At 54.2% G+C, this 18450-nt stretch overlaps 1 protein-coding gene across 1 annotated transcript in view; it reads right to left on the bottom strand.

Annotated features, from left to right (window-relative positions):
* Positions 1-17731, bottom strand: part of RNF212 (ring finger protein 212) — a 37782-nt gene extending 20051 nt beyond the window's left edge. The window contains exons 1-3 of the mRNA XM_043573213.1: positions 17539-17731; positions 12110-12171; positions 3095-3169 (exon numbers count right to left, since the gene is read on the bottom strand). Coding sequence (XP_043429148.1) covers positions 3095-3169; positions 12110-12171; positions 17539-17647 — 246 coding nt within the window. The 5' untranslated portion in view covers positions 17648-17731. The remainder of the gene's footprint in view (positions 1-3094; positions 3170-12109; positions 12172-17538) is intronic.
* Between the last annotated feature and the right edge of the window lie 719 nt (positions 17732-18450).

Genomic DNA, 18450 nt, shown 5'->3' with positions numbered 1-18450 from the left:
AAGTGCTAGGTGGCCGTGGCCGGCCCGGGAGGGAGAAGCCGACACAGGCAATGGTGCCCAGCGGAGCGGAGAGAGCGTGAGAGCCCACGGACCCTGTCTGGTCCCCCAGGGCCCACCGCACCTGGTCCGGCACCATCTCTGGTCTTCCATTTGTGGGAGCCCCGACGTCCACGTCTGTAGCGGGCTCCCGAGGGCACCAGCGTAAATCAGAAACCGTGACCTGTGATCTACTCAGGGGAGAAAAGAGCCAGCCCAGGAGAGATGTCTCCAGACGTGATGCCTTCCCTCTTGAAACACTAGGCTGTGACTGCTAACACCCAATTCTGCTGCTCCGGGGCAAGGCCTCCGCGTGGCTCGTGCAGGGCTGGGCGCAGGGCCAGGTGGGACGCAAGGTCAGCATCCCGTAGGTCCTTCCCCGGGACTCTGCCAAGTGCACGGACAGGAAGGGACGGCCAGCCCACAGCTGGTCCAAAGACCTCGTCTGCGGGCCAGGCCACCTCCAGAAGACAGGACCGCAGTCAGGAGTGACAGACACCCTCCTATTCTTCTGCCAAGCCCCCGCATCTTCCGAAGGGTTCCGTGCCCTCGGGGTCCAGAGAACACACTGCCGGGCGTCGCTCCGCAGGACGAGGGCTGACAGACACAGGCTCTGCCGGAAGCACTAGTCTGCGGTGGGGGCGCCACCAGGGGCCCGTCCCAGAAACCTCCTTGATGACAGCTCTCAGGCCTCATGGCTCCTCAGGTCTGGCTTCCAGGAGGCGGGCCTCACCTCCGGGCAAGGTAGCATGGGTGGCGAAGCAGGGCCGGCCCGGGTCTAGATGTGAGGGGGGGGCCTGTGCACAGCGGGGAGTGGTTTGGGCGGATCTGAAGCCACCCTCCACGGTCGTCTTCAGCCAGACAAGACTCCCTGTCTGTTTGCTTGGTCTCATCCTCGACGGGTTCTACGCGTGTGGCAGGAAGAGAACGTCACACCCTGACCCCTAGACCTCGTGTCTTGGTGTAGACCCTGAGAAACAGAGAGCAGGAGCGCCTGAGCACGACCACAGGACGGCCACGTGGCGCGTCGGGGAGCAGGACTGCGGGCACGCTGGCACGTGGGGCCTTCACCCCGGAGGTACCGGGCTTGGCAGGGCCTGTGGGCGGGCCCACGATATCTTCACTCCGGCAGGCCGTTCTCAACCCGGAACGGGGAGGGCACATGCACACAGGCCTCAGTGGCAGCACACGGCAAGGACGGGGCCACAGGCAGGGCTGAGCCTGGGAGACGTGCTCGGGGACAGCACGCCGAGCCCGAGGGGCCTGGTGCGCGTCCACGGCCACGCAGACCCCCGTCTGTGTGCCGCCCACCTGTACCAGGCAGGGGGCCGGCCTCCAGGTCCCCGGGGCGTCGGCCCGAGTGACCGCGTGCCGGGCCCCTCAGGCTGAGCCGCTGTGGACTTGATGGGGGTAGGCGACACCAACAAGGCAAGATCTAAAAGGGCCGTGAGCCCTCATCCAGTAGAGGACGCCCTCCTGGACAGAGAGGGCACGGCCTCTTCAGTTTGTGACGCGCCAGGCTGAGGAAGGCCAGGCCGGGAGCTGACCACGCACGCCTCTCCTCTGCTGTTCCGTGACTGGCAGGAGGTGTGGGATGGCCCGTTTGGGGGGCGGTCCCCTCGGGTAGAGCCCCAGCCTCTGTGCAGGGGGATCAGGTCTGCTGGCTCACTTCTGTCCCCCTCCCGGAGGAGCAGCCGGCGTCCACACTCCGGCCGGCACGGACCAGCCCCGGCTCGGGGGAGAGGAGGGGAGATGAGAAGGGGTCCCGGGGAGGGGACAGGAAAAGGAAGATTTTTCTATGTCCTCCCAACTGGATCAGGAAGGGTGACCTCCCAATGGCCTCAGTGGAAGGACCTGCCATGATTCTGACAGTCTCACACGTGCCAGGGCCCGAGGGCTGGCTTTACGTTCTTCAACTTACTGGAGACCCTGAGGGTTCCGTCTACGTGGATTTTATCTGTCAGTGCTGACCCTACTAGAAACTGATATTGAGAGAAACGGATGACACACAGCAATTCATTTCAGAACAAGAAACCCAGTTTGTTAACATGGGTAACAACGCGACGTCCCGTCGTGTGGCCTCTGGAAACTCCACTCTGCGCCATGACAGATGGGCTCGTGACCGTGGGAGAGAAGACCCAGAGGCGAAAAGGAGGTCACTTGGCAGCTGCCTCCACGGCCTTTGTCCCCACCCCTGTGCGGGCGCACGGTCTGGGACAGCGTGAGTGTCTGCAGAGCTGTCTGGGCACACCACGTCAGGGCACAGGACTGCCAGTGGTTCCGAACGTCATGGGCGGAAGGGTCGCCAAGCTTGAGAACGTGGACAGTTTCCGGGCCTCAGGGGACCTGGCCCACCCACGAAAGCTCCCGCTGTGGACGTGGCGATGGAGACATCCGGGCCCCCGCCTGGCCCCTGCCTCGTGCCGCTGTTGTGTCCTGGGGCGCCACCCAGGCCTTCGGCGCTAAGCGTAGATGGGACGGCCATGAGACCGTGGTGGCTTCAGGCCGTGTCATAGCTAGAAAGGGCCTTGCAGAGAACGCAAGGTCTCGGTGGGGCTGCTGGACCACAGCCTCCAGACGTGCAACGGGCCCAGAAGGTCAGGGTGGGACCGCTCTCCCTTGGCCCGCTGCCCCACGGGAAAGGTCTTGGCTAGAGGCGGCTCCTGGCCGCTGTCCCACTTGGCCCCTTTCCCCAGAGGGCAGGTGGGAGGTGGCCCACAGCAGGGGCTACACACTGACAGAAGGCGGAGAGGCAGGATGGCTGGGGGCGGGGGGGCTCCCTTCTCTCAGGCAGCTTCCCGGACAGAACGGTGGCCCGCACATGGTCCAGTGATGTCTGGGAAGTCAGACCTCTGGGGTGGGACGTGGGGTGAGCAGGGGTTCACAACCCTGGAGGGAGATGTGAGGCACACGTGGTGGGTGGGTGGGGGGGGGGGGCGGGAGGAGGACAGCACGGCGTGGCCGAGTGCGCTGTGACCCTCAGAAAGGACAGCCTCATGAGGCAGCCGCAGCCTGACGGGGGTTATGCTGAGCAAGAAGTACCCCGTGCAGGACTCACCTGGAAGGTCTCCTTTGAGTACTTCCTACACAGGTCGTCTATACCCATGAACAGCGCCCGGATATCCGCGTCCGTCTGAAAGAGAAGGAAAGCAGGGTCCCCGTTACCGCCTCTAACACGGGCGTGCGGCACTGGTGAGAAAGCCGCACCTCCGGGTCTGGAGTCAGCCACACACGACACAGTCGATCGACACCTCACAAGCCATCTCCAGGGGCCCCGGGAGGGACACCCACATCCCAGCTGCCGGTGGCTGTGGCAGACGAGGGGCAGCGCCACGCCTCCAGCGCTAAGGGGCTCCGGGCACCCACCGGGGGGCAGAGTGGCCAGCGGCCGGCCGAGCCCCCGGGCCGCACGTCCTCCTCTGTGAGGCGTGAGACACCCCTACTTGGACGGGTTCCCCCAAAGGTTGAAGGAGGCAGGGGTGAAAGCCAAGCAGAGGAAACGCGTGAAGCTCGGAAGAAGGGGAAAGCCGACGATCGCGGCCAAGTCGGCACAAGTACGGGCCGAGTTACCGAGAAAGCAAGCTCGAGAGACTCAGGAGAGCGAGGGCTGAAGAAACCGTCTCTGCCGACTTACGACGCTAGTGCAGGCGTGTCCTGTCCCCCACCCCCCACCCCCCCGCGTCAGCAACGGCCGTCCTGCGACAGGAGTCAGAGCGCGGCCGCCGCTAAGCGGGCAGGACAGCACGAAGCGTGCAGGGGCACCCGGATAAGGACACACACGCACCAGAGCGAAGAGGTGCAGGAGGGGCCTCGCGCGTCCTCCCCGTCTGGTCTTTGGTCTGGGCTGTGGGCAAGTCACGAGCTTCGGGATGTGCCCCCGAGCCCCAGCGAGACGACAGTGAAGCTGAACTCAGATGAGCAGCAGAAACGGGGAAATGCTCCCCAAAGGGCCAGGGCCTTCTGGGGGAGCCAGCAGCGGGGTGGGGGCAGGTCTGGCTTCGGAAGGTCAGGGGGCCGGTGTGGTGAAGCAGCCCCGGGATCCACTCCTGGGCGTCAGGCCGACAGCGGGGGAGCCCCGCACGGTGCTGCCTGGACGGACCACCGCAAGGCGGGGCAGCACGGCCCACGGGGAGGGGCCGGGGCCTTCAGGTACGTGCGAACCCTGCTCTGCACCAGCTGGGCCCGCCGCCCTGGCACACGGCCCAACATGTCCGAGCTCCCGTCCCCCGAGCGAGGTAAGCAGAAACGGTGCCCTCCCGAAGGTCATGTGGAGCGCGGGCAAACACAAGGGGAGCGGCGCCCCCAACAGAGCGTGGCCGGGCCTGGTGCTCGGCAAGTGGGGACCACGCCTGTTATGTAAAGACACATACAGAGACGGCCCAGAACACGATGAACGGCTCCGTGGGCCAGAAGTGAAAGCACCTGGAAAGGCTGGCTGTCACTCACCTGTCAGGGTCTACTACCTTCTGTGACGGGAGTCAGTCATTCTACACGTGACAGAGGCCCCGAGGGGCAGGGGAGGGTGTGGAGACAGAGCAGCCGAGGGCTCTCCAGGCTAAGGAACGACCTCACTGCACAGGCTGTGGAAACTCTGCGAAGACAGGCAGGACAACTACGCAGACAACCGCGTCACACACAGGAGAGCCGGGTGCGGAAAAAGACAAAAATGGAGGAGTATGGTCAAAGCGCCAAAAAACATGAATTTCCATTAAAGAATTCTAAGCCCAGTGAAAATATGCTTCCAAATGGAGACAAAAACAGAGGTCCTTTTCAGACAAACAAAAAACAGAGAATTTGTCACCAACAGAAGCCACGGCCTTAGGTAGGAAAGGGTTCCTCGGTGGGAACAAGTGGGTTCAGGAACAAGTGAGGAGCACGAGGGAAGGGGACTGTGGGGTGACCCAAGATCAGAATGGTGACCGCACACTCGTCATCCCATGGGGCTCTGTGCAGACAGAACTGAACCACACACCGACAGCATGAGGGGAAGGTGGGACGAAGGTGACAGAAGTGTCTGAGACCCCTGCATTGGCAGGAAGACTACTTCACGTTAGACTGCAGAAGGTCAAGGGCATACCGTAGTCTCTGGGGTCATGGAAACAAATGCTGTCTTGGTCTGACGCTCAGGTCACAAACAATTCCCACAGCCATGTACCCATACTTGTGCATTCTTCTGTATTAAACTTGAATAAAAGTAAAAATAACAACTAACAATCCCCAAATATTTCTAAATTAATCAATACAGTTTCAGAAAACACACAGGTCACAGGAGTAATCAGAAAAAATTTCAAAGTATTCTGAAGCGAAAGATAACAAAAATGTAACACAGCCAATTGCAGAAACGCAGGCAAGGATGAACAGAAGGGTGCCACAACCCTGCAATGTAGATATCAGAAGGGAGAGGCTAGAGGTTCCTGTAAGCAATTATCTTAAAGAACAAATTAAATCCAAAGAAAAAAGAAAAAGGAAACGATAAAGAAAACAAAAGTTGAGAAATGCAAAGTGACGACAAACAGAGCCAAAACACCCGAGAACACTAACTTACTAACAATAAAACCAGGTAAGACTGTTGAAGAAAAAAAAAGAGACAAGGCAACAAAAAAAGGACATCACTACAGATCTCACAGACACTGAAAATACAGATGGCTACAGACATGTGGATGATGAGAAATTTCAAAATTCAGAGGAAGTGCACAAATTCCTAGAAAAAGACTTACTTAAGCTGACCCAAGAATTAGGAACTCTGAAAAGTTCCATGTCTAATTAAAAAATTAAACCCTAGTGGGGCACCTGGGTAGCTCAGTTAGCTGAGTGTCCAACTTTGGCTCAGGCCATGATCTCGTGGTTCATGAGTTTGAGCCCCACGTAGGGCTTACTGCTGTCAGCGAGAAGCCTGCTTTGGATTCTCTGTCTCCCTCTGTCTCTCTCTACCCCTTCCCCGCACGTGCTCTGTCTCTAAAAAATAAACAAGCATTAAAAAAAAAAAAATTAAACCCTAGTTAAAAACCTCCTCAGCCTTCTAGGATCAGAGAGTGTCACACATGAATTTTACCATTCTCTGACTAACCCCAATCTTAAAAAAAAAATCTTCCAGAAAAGAGGAAATGAAAGAATATTCAACTCCTTTTATGAAGCCAGCAAAACCCTGATTCACCAAAACTTGAAAAGGGCATGTAAGAAAGGAAAATCACAGGTCAGTTCTCACATGAACGCAGGTGCACAAAACCCAAATTCATCTACACATACAAGCTATACCGCATCACAACCAAGTTGCAGTATTTGAAATTCTACTGTGAGTTTAAAATTCTAAAAATAAATGCAATTCACCACATCAGCAAAATAAAGAAGAAAAATAAAATGATAACCCCTTAGTAAGAAACCCAGAGCTCACATGAATACTCCATGGTGACCCACTGGAAGCTTGACCCTGAAATCAGAAAGAGACAAAGGACTCCTGCCATCACCACTGTGTCCCCTTGTTGCTTACACAGTGAGAAGAAGGTACAAGGAAAGAAAGGGGGGAATGACACAGAAATTAAACATTTGGAGATGACACGATTGTGCACAGAGACAGTCTAGACGGATCTTCACATCGGCCAACAGCATTATCAAGTGAATTTAGCACGGTCACCAGATAAAGGTTAATAAACAAAACCAACCCATTTTTACACACCAACGAGAAGCACTTAGGAGATGAAATTATCCCAAATCATCAATACCCGAGGGTGACGCTAACGGCGGCACCAGCCTCTGTACAGAAAACCGCCACTGAAGTCGGAGCGCATCTAAACAAACGGAGGCGTGCCACACTTGTGGCCCAGAGGCCCCACTGTAGGGATGTCAGTTTCCCTGTGTCATCAGTGAAGTGCAAACCCAACAGGGCTTTGTGTGGAAATTAACAAGCTGGTTCCAAAATTACATGAAGGCGCTAACTTAAGAGGGACACCTATCTCTTGCCTGCGCATTAGTGGAGGCCTGTGCTCAGTGGACGGCCTCCTGCTCGGAGACCAGCAGCCCTCCTCTGCTGGGTCACCAGCATCCACTTAGCAGAGTGTGTGTGTGTGTGTATGTGTGGGGGGGTGCTGTCCAAGAGACTGCTTTGGGGGCCAGGCCTGGGGAGGCATTATTCACGGGAGGCAGGCGGGGAGACTGAGTCTAGCTGGGGGCCCCGCAAGGAGAGCAGGGCCAGGGACAGCCCCCAGCCAGGCCAGCGTGCTGCTCCAGTGGCTGCTGTCCGCTTCTCTCTTCCGCCATACAGGAAGGTCATCCCCCGAAACCCTGTGGGACACCCCCCAAATGCCCTAAACCCAGGTCCTTGCCGGCACGTGGTCATGTCCTCCAAGTCCCGATTTGGGCTGCGGCCCAGGAACCAGGCTCATCCTCACCACGAGCAGCCTCCGACCTGGGGCCTGGGGCAGGACGGCTGAATCCACCCCTCAGAGGTCAGGGGAAGGCAAGAGGGCACAGCCATCACGGAGACCCTGTGGGTGGGTGTCCTGGGGTTCCTGCCCTGGGGCCACACATGCATCTTCCTTAGCCAGGCCTCTGCTGTCTAGGGGAGCCTCTGGTCTAGCCACCTCCAGCCCCCGACTCTGCCCACTTCTCCCCAGCGCCTTAAGTGGGCATGTGGAAGAGTGCCCTGCACACTCATGGCCCCAGGTCCCACGTCCTCACACTTGGGAGTCCAGACGCCGCTGGCTTCTCCAGGGCTCGGGGCCTCCCCACTGCAGGGGCTCCTTTCCATCTCCACTGGAGAACCAGCCAAGTCCAGCCCAAGTGCAACCCCTTCCGGCCCATATATCCTTCTGCTGTGCGTTCATCACAGGCTCTGTCCTGCAGGCCCGGCTGCCTCACCCAGATCCCCACAGGCTCCCCAGCTTCAGTCTCCCCACCACCTGACAGATAAGGCCCTTTCCGGTGACAAAAAAGTCAACAAATACAAAGCAGGTGGTGTCCTGTGTGTGAAGCCAAAGGAGCAGGTGCGGGCAGAGTAAGAGGCGTGGGCAGCTTTCACACAGCAGGTCGCAGAAGATCAGCTTGGCCTGGTCCATGCACTGTGTCTGGCTCTGACAAAAGAAAGCCAGTCAGAGCAGAAACCACCAGGGGCACTGCGTTTACAAGGGTTCGTGTTGTCCTGTGAAACGTCGTTCACGTACGTGCACACACGTGGATTCATGCGCACCCAAATGCACACACACCGTGCCATGATTCTAAGTGTCCTTCCTGCCACAGGTCAAAGAAACCACAGTCACACAGAACCATAGGCAGAGACCTAAAGGCAGTGGGGGAAGGAGGAGGTGGAAGCAGCCTGGCCCCAGGAGCAGTGGCAGGTTGGTGTCACCGGCCAGGGGACCAGGTGTCCACCAGAGGTCAGGTCCCAGAGCCACGGGCATGAGGGGACTTGGGTTTCACTCCGAGAAGGCCGGGACACGTGACCCATGTGCGCAGACCCCTCTGGCTGTGGGGGGAGAAAAGATTCCAGGAAGCAGGAGGGAGGGCAGAAAGAATGGCTCTTAGGCGTCGTGGTGGCAGAGGAGAAAGGAGGGCCCCCGAGAGACTGCTGGAAGCGGCCCCAGAATGCAACGCGGGCGTGCGGGAGAGAGCGGCCAGGAGCAGCACCGGTGCCGCGAACAACTTCACTCACGCGTGTGCACAGAGAATAAACAAATACGTACATCTTCAAGCATCTGTAGAACATTAACAATTGCCACGTACGAAGACACTGTGAAAATCTTGACAATTAAAAAAAGAAACCACATGGCCATATTCTCTGATCACAAAGGCATAAAATTAAAAGTTTTCTACAAAAACGGTAGAGGAAATAAGACCTAATCTCTCAGAAATTAAGGAATATTCTCCCAAGTAATTCTTGAGTTGAAAAAGAAGAGAAATAAGACTATTTAGAAATGATAAAACCAAGGCTCAAAGTGATGCAGAACAGCAGTCAACAGAAGGAAATGGACAGTCTGAAATACATTTATTAGAAAACAAGACAGAGCGCACATAAACTGAGCGTGCAAACCAAGAAGGCAGAGAAAGGCGGGGGCGTCCCTCCCTCGGCCGCAGGCCCGACCAGCTGCACCAGTCAGCAGAGCCTGGAAGCACAGCTGAGGGCCTAAAGCCGTACATTTCTTTCCCCCTCCCCCCATGTTCTTACTTTAAAAACATTTTTTTTAATGTTTGTTTATTTTTGAGAGAGAGAGAGAGAGAGAGAGAGAGAGAGAGAGAGAGAATGAGCGGGGGAGGGGCAGAGAGAGGGAGACACAGAATCCGAAGCAGGCTCCAGGCGTCGAGCTGTCGGCACAGAACCCGACGCGGGGCTCGAACTGAAGGACCGCCAGATGGTGACCCAAGCTGAAGTCGGACGTTTAACCGACTGAGCCACCAGGCGCCCCTTCGTGTTCTTACTTTTAATTGTTCATTTTAATAATCATTTGTTTATATGCTTATCTCCTTTACAAAGTTCCTTGAAAGCCTCTTTTGTCTCTTTTTTTCCTTTTTTTAAAAGATATAACTTACTGTCACGTTGGCTAACATACAGCGTATACAGAGTGCTCTTGGCTTCAGGAGCGGATTCCTGTGATTCATCGCTTCCATACAACACACAGTGCTCAACCCAACAGATGCCCTCCTCAATGCCCATGATCATTTTCCCCTCTCCTCCGCCCCTCATCAACCCTCAGTTTGTTCTCTGTATTTAATAGTCTGTTACAGTTTGCTTCCCTCTCTGTCGGTAGCTATTTATATATAATATATATAATATGATATATATACTAATGTATTAATAATACATATATAACAAAAATATAAAAATATATTACATATATAATATATATATGTAATATATTTTTTCCTTTTTACTTATTTTTTTCTTTTACATCCAAGTTAGTTAGCATATGGTCCAACAATGATTTCAGGCACATCTTCTTTATCTATTCATCCGTCGAAGGACATTTGGGCTCTTTCCAAAATTTGGCTATTGTTGAAAGGGTTGCTATAAACATTGGGGTACATGTGCCCCTATGAACCAGCACTCCTGCATCCTCTGGATAAATTCCTAGGAGTGCAAGTGCTGGGTCATAGGGTAGTTCTATTTTTAAATTTTTGAGGAACCTCCATACTGTTTTCCAGAGCGGCTGCGCCGGTTTGCATTCCCACCGGCAGCGCAAAAGAGATCCTCTTTCTCCACATCTTCACCAACATCTGTTGTTGCCTGAGTTGTTAGTTTTAGCCACTCTGACCGATATTAAAAAAACCAGAACTGGACCCACAAATGTGTGGCCAACTTATCTTTGACAGAGCAGAAAAAATTATCCAATGGAAAAAAAGACAGTGTCTCTGGCAAATGGTGCTGGTAGAACTGGACAGCGACAAGCAGAGCAATGAACCTGGACCGCTTTCTTACACCAGACACAAAAAGAAACTCAAAATGGACGAGAGACCTAAATGTAAGACAGGAGGCTATCAAAATCCTCGAGGAGAGAGCAGGCAACAACCTCTTTGACCTCGGCTGCAGCAACTTCTCACTCAACACATCTCCGGAGGCAAGGGAAACAGAAGCAAAAATGAACTACCGGGACCTAATCAAGATAAAAAGCTTCTGCACAGCGAAGGAAACAATCAGCAAAACTAAAAGGCAACCGGCAGAGTGGGAGGAGATATTTGCAAACAACATATCAGATAAAGGGTTTGGATCCAAAATCTATAAAGAACTTATCAAGCTCAACGCCCGAAAAACAAATAATCCAGTGAAGAAATGGGCAAAAGACATGAACAGACACTTCTCCAAAGAAGACATCCAGATGGCCAACAGACACATGAAAAGATGTTCAACATCACTTGGCATCAGGGAAACACATATCAAAACCACGTTGAGGCAACATTTCTTAAAGGAAATAAGGCACTTTCTACCAAACACTTAAATCTTTGACCTTATTTTTCCACTTCTAGGAATTTATGCTACAGAAATATTCCTACAGATATGCAGAGACATGGTAAAAAATGTTGGCTGTAAGACTGCAACAGTGAAAAACTAAAACCCCCCACTAGGAAACTGCTGAAATAGTTTTGCCAATGGCAAAATACTGAAACAGTACGCAGTGTTTTTGGAGAGGGTGCGCGTGCCAGAAGTGTAAAGTCAACTGAGCAGACACCATTATGTAAGAAGATAAATCCCAGTAACACACAGCAGGAACTATGTTCCCACTTATTGACATCTGTGGGAAACGGGATTTGGGGGACTTGTACTTCTCCATTATGATTTACTGTATCATTTCAGTTTTTTGTGACATCGTATTATATTTATAATCAGAAAAAAAACCAATGTTGTTATACATTAAAACATCCGATCACACACCTATCTTAGAACCTAAGTATAAAGAAAATAATTATTTACAACTAAGTTTAAACCAAACAAGTTAAACTGATGTATTTTCAAGAGAAAACAAAAGTCATTGTTTCAAGCCTACGGTGACAGTCATCAACTCTGAACTGACGTTCCTCCAACCCTCTTCATTAGGTATGAGCCCCAGGGAAAGCCAGACTCTGTCGCCTTCTTCAGGGGTCTGTACTGTACCGGAGACCCTATTCACCTCATCTTCACCTCCCAGAACACAGCACGGCAAGCTACAAACAGGGCCAGTCTACAAAAGAAGGTTATCCGAGGCATTCAAAACCAAACCCTGATAGTACTTTACTCAGAAATCCTGGAAGATCTTCTAATTAACCTAGCAAAATGAAAAAATTTTTCAGACACCCCAAATGACTAAATATTGAATCTCAATATTTAAAAAAAAATACGGATCGGGGCGCCTGGGTGGCTCCGTCGGTTAAGCGGCCGACTTCAGCTCAGGTCACGATGTCGCGGTCCGTGAGTTCGAGCCCCGCGTCGGGCTCTGTGCTGACAGCTCAGAGCCTGGAGCCTGTTTCAGATTCTGTGTCTCCCTCTCTCTGACCCTCCCCCGTTCATGCTCTGTCTCTGTCTCAAAAGTAAATAAACGTTAAAAAAAATACTAACATAATACTCTAAAAAAAAATACTGATCAACATTCAGATAATACATATTTGAACTTACGTGTTCTGAAAGTAAAAGCGTGCGACAAGGCACTTTACAAATCAAGCACTCGCCCTTTCTACCTGTAAAAGAAAAGCAAACTTTACTATATCATAGTGAGTATTGCTTCTGAACGCGTGGAGATGCAGATTCAAATCACAGTTTTCTTCACAACGTAGCATCCACACTTCCACACTCCATCATGACACTGCACGTGGCCAGAGTTGGGACACCGTTTATGCCGCGAACGATCCACCTCTTCCCGCCTTGTAGAACTGCCCCAAATTGGTGACTGTGAAGATCAACAATACTGAAACTAAATGTGTCTCAGAACTCTCTTACAGTTAGGTTTTGCAGCGATATCTTTTTTTTTTTTTCTTTAATTTTTTTTTTTCAACGTTTATTTATTTTGGGGACAGAGAGAGACAGAGCATGAATGGGGGAGGGGCAGAGAGAGGGAGACACAGAATCGGAAACAGGCTCCAGGCTCTGAGCCATCAGCCCAGAGCCTGACGCGGGGCTCGAACTCACGGACGGCGAGATCGTGACCTGGCTGAAGTCGGACGCTCAACCGACTACGCCACCCAGGCGCCCCTGCAGCGATATCTTAATTAACAATGGTCAGTCCTCAAAGTGAAAGTAGCTCCTTGCACCCCACCCAACACACGAAGTCAGAGTTTTGCTCTGCTCCCGCAGCCTCACCTCTGCGACACCAGGGACCGCTCACCGGGAAAGGACTCTGCGTTTGCCGAGCTCCTGCCGCCTGCACGGCGGCGCCTGGACGGAGGCCTCGTACCTCCCACCTGCTGGCGTCGGCTGACTCACCTGCTCCTGTCCGGGGGCCCCAGGGACCCGCACCTGCCGCAGCGTGACACTTTCCTCCACGCTCGTCCTCACCGGGAAGCCCGCGCTAAGTCCAGCACTTCCTGGCCTGCCCCCACAGGGACCCCTTCTCCTGTGACTACGCCCCGGGCCCCCGGAGCGGCCGCTGTCGTGGGCAAACTCAGACTCCTTCCTACGCCTGCACCCTCGTCACTGGCGGCAGCAGGGCCCCTCGTCCCGGGCTCGGTCCCGGCCCCACATGTCAGAGTCTCACCTTCCCACAGAGCGGCCTGGAGCCCGGAGCCGGCCAGTCAGTACTGCGCTCCTCACCCTTCCAAGCAGCACACCCAGCCCAAACCCGGGCTCTCTTTCTCCCCCGCTTCTGGTCCAGTGTAGCTAAGAACCGGGCAAAAAACCACTTAACTGGAAGTGGATTCAGAGACATGGGTTCCAACCCGGATGAACCTGCAACACTGCCGGCGCCCATCCACTTTTCTTGAGTGTCCCCCAACTCCCTGTGGGGGGGTGTTCGGACCAGCCCCAGACCGCGTGCTGACCTCCCTCGATCCCCTGCCTCCCCTCCAGTTACCCACCACAGAACAACCCAGCTCACTCTGCCTTCTTCCTCTGTCCCGTCCCACCCCCAGCACGTGGGACGACGGTCCCGGTACAGAAAGAGCGGGCTCCCTTCCGGTGGCCTCCAGAGCTACCCCCTTCCTCTCTCCCTACAAACACGTTCAAGTCGCCCTCTCCTGAAAACGTTCCCGCCCCCCCCCCCCCCCACGTCTCTACCGCGGATTCCGGAGCACAGAACTTCCCCTTGAGCATCGCTGCAGCCTGAAGCCGTGGAGTCAAAGATTAACAGAGCTGACTCCGAAAGCTCTGCGAGTTGTGTTGGGGGGGGGGGGGGGGCAGTAACAGACCGGACACAGAGAGGAACTTGTCTGCAGCTAGTGGACAGGAAAACTGACATTCATACTTAATGTGCAAACAGAGCTCACTAACCCATTAAGCACTCCAGCAAAAGGTGTGAGGGCCGCTGGCCAAAGCACAGACCGCCAGTAATGTATGAAAAGAAAATCCAGGCCATCGGTGCTGGGGACGTGGCGCAGCCACACCTTCTGGGCGGGTGGGTCCTAGGTGTCGGCTGTGACGGGCACGGCCCAGTGAGGCACTTCCACGCTTACACACACGCAAAGGAGAAAACCACGCAAGTGAACAAGTGCTGTTTACCAGCAAAACATTAGAAAAAACACACGTCTTTTACCAGGGAATCAGTTAAATAGGTCTTGGTATGGCAACTAAAAGAGATACTGTGCAACCTTAAAAAGGATGATACAGACCTAGTTGAACATGAAAAAAGATCCATGTCCTGTTCATAAATGCAGGTAAGTAAACGGTATACACGCAATACCATTAAAATTTTTTTTTAATGTTTATTTTTGAGAGGTGGGGGGACAGAGAAGAGAATCTGCAGCGGGCTCCAGGATGACAGCAGAGAGCCCGATGTGGGGCTCAAATTCACAAGCCTCGAGATCATGACCTAAGCCGAAGTCTGACACTTAACCCACTGAACCACTCAGGCACCTCCCATTTTTGTGTTAAAAACCCGTATCCATAGGAAAGAGTCTGGGAGGATAGACACCAAAGCTTAAGGAGGGCTTGTCTCTGAGTAACGGTCACCAAACAGCTGGGAAGCTATGGTCAGTGCTCCACCCAGAGCCCTCAAGCCTTTCTGCTGTCTTTTTTGTTTTGTTCTATGTCCCAGCACCTGTGGCTTTTTGGAGGAATGACCTAGGGCTACTGGAATGTGCTTTGGCCTTAGGCTTCAAGAGCTAGAGGTCCGCTGGGAATCGCCCTGCCTGAACCAGTCCCCCAAGGCTGAGAGCATGCACTGGTCTCCGCTGTTTTCACCCAAGTTCACCCACGCCACTAAATCCAGGGGGAGGTTCCACTCTGCCCTGGGACGCCAGGTCCCAAATACTCTGCTTCCTTTTCTTCCACAGCCTCCTCCTACCTTCACCCGTCGTCTTCAAGAAATGCTCCTCCCAGGTGATACCATGCCCTGGTTCCCTCTGCCCTCCACACTCTCCTCACTCCAGTATCTTCGATGACTATATACATGCTAATTCCCTGACGTGTTCCTGGCTGTCCTGACCCCGAGCCCCAAATACTCAATCTCTCCCAGTCTCCCCGCCTCGGATGGCTCTCACCGGAATCTCAGCGTCCAACGTGAGCCCCTGAACCTCACCCTGGGAGCTGCTGTTTTCTCTCTGTGCTCGGTGCTGCTAACCCAACCCCCAATCCTCCAGTCAGAGGCCAGGCCGCTCCCCCGACTCCGCTGTGCTACATCTCTCTAGGCCCACGGCCCCATCATCGCTCCCGTGCTCAACCGCACAGCCTCTTGCCCAGTTCCTGTCTCCCACCAAACTACCTTCTCACCCAGCTGCCAGAGACTTTTCAAACACACGCGTGAGACTCAGCAACCCCACTGCAGATATATACCCAAGGCAGTCCACAAGATAGACATCGGGTTAGTGGTTCTCTCTGATGTGGCTTCTGAGAGGGTGGTGATGTTCTCTCAATCTGGGAGCTGGTTTCACAGGTAAATTCACCCTGTAAAAATTTTTGTGCTTTGCATTCGTGACTTTTTCTTTGTACTTCAATTTAAATATTTTTAATGTTTATTTATTTTTGAGAGACAGAGAGAAAGTGCACGAGTGGAGGAGGAACAGAGAACAAGGGAGACACAGAATCGGAAGCGGGCTCCAGGCTCTGAGCTGTCAGCACAGAGCCCGACGCGGGGCTTGAACCCACAAACCGCGAGATCATGACCTGAGCCGAAGTCGGACAGTCAACTGACTGAGCCACCCAGGCACCCCTATTTGTCTTTCTCTCCTGTGAATTATCAGTTTATATTCCTGGCTAACTTTTTTATTGGGACAATATTTTTCTTAACCATTTATATTGAGCTCTTTTTTTTTTTTTTAATTTTTTTTTCAACATTTATTTATTTTTGGGACAGAGAGAGACAGAGCATGAACGGGGGAGGGGCAGAGAGAGAGGGAGACACAGAATCGGAAACAGGCTCTAGGCTCTGAGCCATCAGCCCAGAGCCTGACGCGGGGCTCGAACTCACAGACCGCGAGATCGTGACCTGGTTGAAGTCGGACGCTTAACCGACTGCGCCACCCAGGCGCCCCATATATTGAGCTCTTTACATAGGGAGACAATTAACTTGGTCATTAATAAGATAGTTATTTTCATGAGTGTGCAATTTGCCCTTTAACTTTGTGTATTTTTTGGCATGTAGGGCATACAGAGGTTTCACATTTTTTTTTCTTTTAGGTCAAATCTATCCTTTTCTTTGTGATTTCTTCTCTTTTTTTTATTTATTTATTTTTTTTAAATTTTGTTTTTCAACGTTTTTTATTTATTTTTGGGACAGAGAGAGACAGAGCATGAACGGGGAAGGGTCAGAGAGAGAGGGAGACACAGAATCGGAAACAGGCTCCAGGCTCCGAGCCATCAGCCCAGAGCCTGACGCGGGGCTCGAACTCACGGACCGCGAGATCGTGACCTGACTGAAGTCGGACGCTTAACCGACTGCGCCACCCAGGCGCCCCACTTCTCTTTTTTTTAAATGTTTATTTTTTAATTTTAAAAATTTTTAAATTTATTTTTGAGAGAGAGAGAGACACAGAGCGAGTGGGGGAGGGGCAGAGAACGAGGGAGACACTGAATCCGAAGCGGGCTCCAGGCTCCGAGCTGTCAGCACAGAGCCCGATGCGGGGCTTGAACCCACAGACTGTGAGATCATGACCTGAGCCAAAGTCGGACGCTTAACCGACTGAACCACCCAGGCGCCACTCTTTGTCTTCAACTTAAAATTTTCATAGAAAGAGACACCTGGGTGGCTCAGTTGGTTGAGTGTGGGACCCTTGAAGTCGGCTCAGGTCACGATCTCTTGGCTCTGTGCAGACAGCACGGAGCCTGCTTGGGATTCTCTCTCTCCCTCTCTCCCTGTCCCCTCTGCCCCTGCCCCGCTTGCTTTCTATCTCAAAATAGATAAACTTTAAAAAGTCTCATAAAGAGAAAGATACCTCTGATCACATCACCACCCTGCTTAAAACCAGTGGTTTCCTACTGCCCGGAGAACAGGGGGATCCCCTGCAGCATGCTTCAGCCGACTTCACCAGCACCCTCCGCTCCTCCAGCCCGTCCACACTTCCTTCTACCCTAGGATCTCTGCACTCGGCGTCACCTCTGCCTGGGAGCTCCCAAGTGTCCGGGCTGTCTCTCACCTTCCCGCCCCCTGCCCCGCAGGCTCTGGCTCCACCCTCGCTTGATGCCAGGTGAGGACGCGCCTTCTGGGGCCCTGCGCTGGTGTTTAAAGGCGTCCTGGACACAGGGCCTAGTTTAACCCGCCTTCCGAAAGGGCAGGGAGAGCCATACTCCCGGGGCTGACACCTGCGATCTCGGCCAGCACGTTTTCCACCATCCCTCCGGCCGCCCACCCAGCAGGACGTCCTGCTGCCTCTGCACCCGAGGTTCGGGAAGGAACCCGGCGCCCTCGGCCCCGCCCCGCCGCCCGGGTACTGCCCGACCCCAGGGCCCGCCCGCCTCACCTTTGTCCAGGCAGACGTCGCAGTACACGTGGCCGCAGTTGGTCAGGCTGAAGCACGACGTCCGGTGCGGCGGCTGGAAGCAGCGATTACAGAACACCCAGCTGGCCATGTCGAACCCGGCGTCCGCGCCGCCGCCGCGCAGAAGCCCAGGCCCGCAAGAGGCCCACACGCCGCCTCCCGCCGCGGGCAGAGGGTGGCGACTCTGCACCTGCGCAAACGCGAACTTGTAACCCGGCGCCTGCGCACCAGAGAGCGGTGTCGCTCCCGCCAAAACCCGTGCTGGAACATACCAACCCGGGGAAGGGAGGGAGGTGGGGTTAGATAGATTCTTCTCCTCGCAGGCTGTCTTGGCTGGACGTGGAGAGGAGGAACGTGCACACCGGGGCCTGGCCTCCCTCATTCCATCACTGCACTCCTTGCCAAGTCTTCTGTGGAGCCGTGTGTCCTAGTCCAGGCCCGGAGACGGTGCTGGTGTCCCCGGTTGGCGCCCACATGGGCGTGCCGGGAAGGCGCAGGCGCAGAGCGCGGGCAGGGGAGGCCAAGGCGGGGAGGGGAGCCGACCGGCGGGAACGGCAGTGATGGCTGGGAGACCGTGTGCGCACGCGGCACCCTGCCTGGTGCGGGGAGGGGGCCGGGGGCGGAGGGTGGGCGGGTTAGGGACACCGGGCTGACCAGAGGGACCAGGGGTCCTGGGCAGACGGAGGTGCGGGGCCACAGGCGGACCGAGTGAACCAGGACGGGGTGTGACTGCGGCCGGGGCCCAGGTTGGGACCATTTGGTGGGGTTGGCGTCGCGGCCGCTGCTGCCCTCCTGGGGCAGGTTATTCCTTTTGAAAGAGCATAGATGGTGGAGCTGGGGGAAGGGGCTCCTTGTACTATTTTTGCAGCTTCCGGTGAGCTTATGATTATTTCA

Source organism: Prionailurus bengalensis, chromosome B1 (genome assembly GCF_016509475.1).
Source record: "Prionailurus bengalensis isolate Pbe53 chromosome B1, Fcat_Pben_1.1_paternal_pri, whole genome shotgun sequence".
Classification (NCBI taxonomy): domain Eukaryota; kingdom Metazoa; phylum Chordata; class Mammalia; order Carnivora; family Felidae; genus Prionailurus; species Prionailurus bengalensis.
Note: the sequence above shows the minus strand (reverse complement) of the source record. Positions and strands in the feature narration are given on the sequence as shown.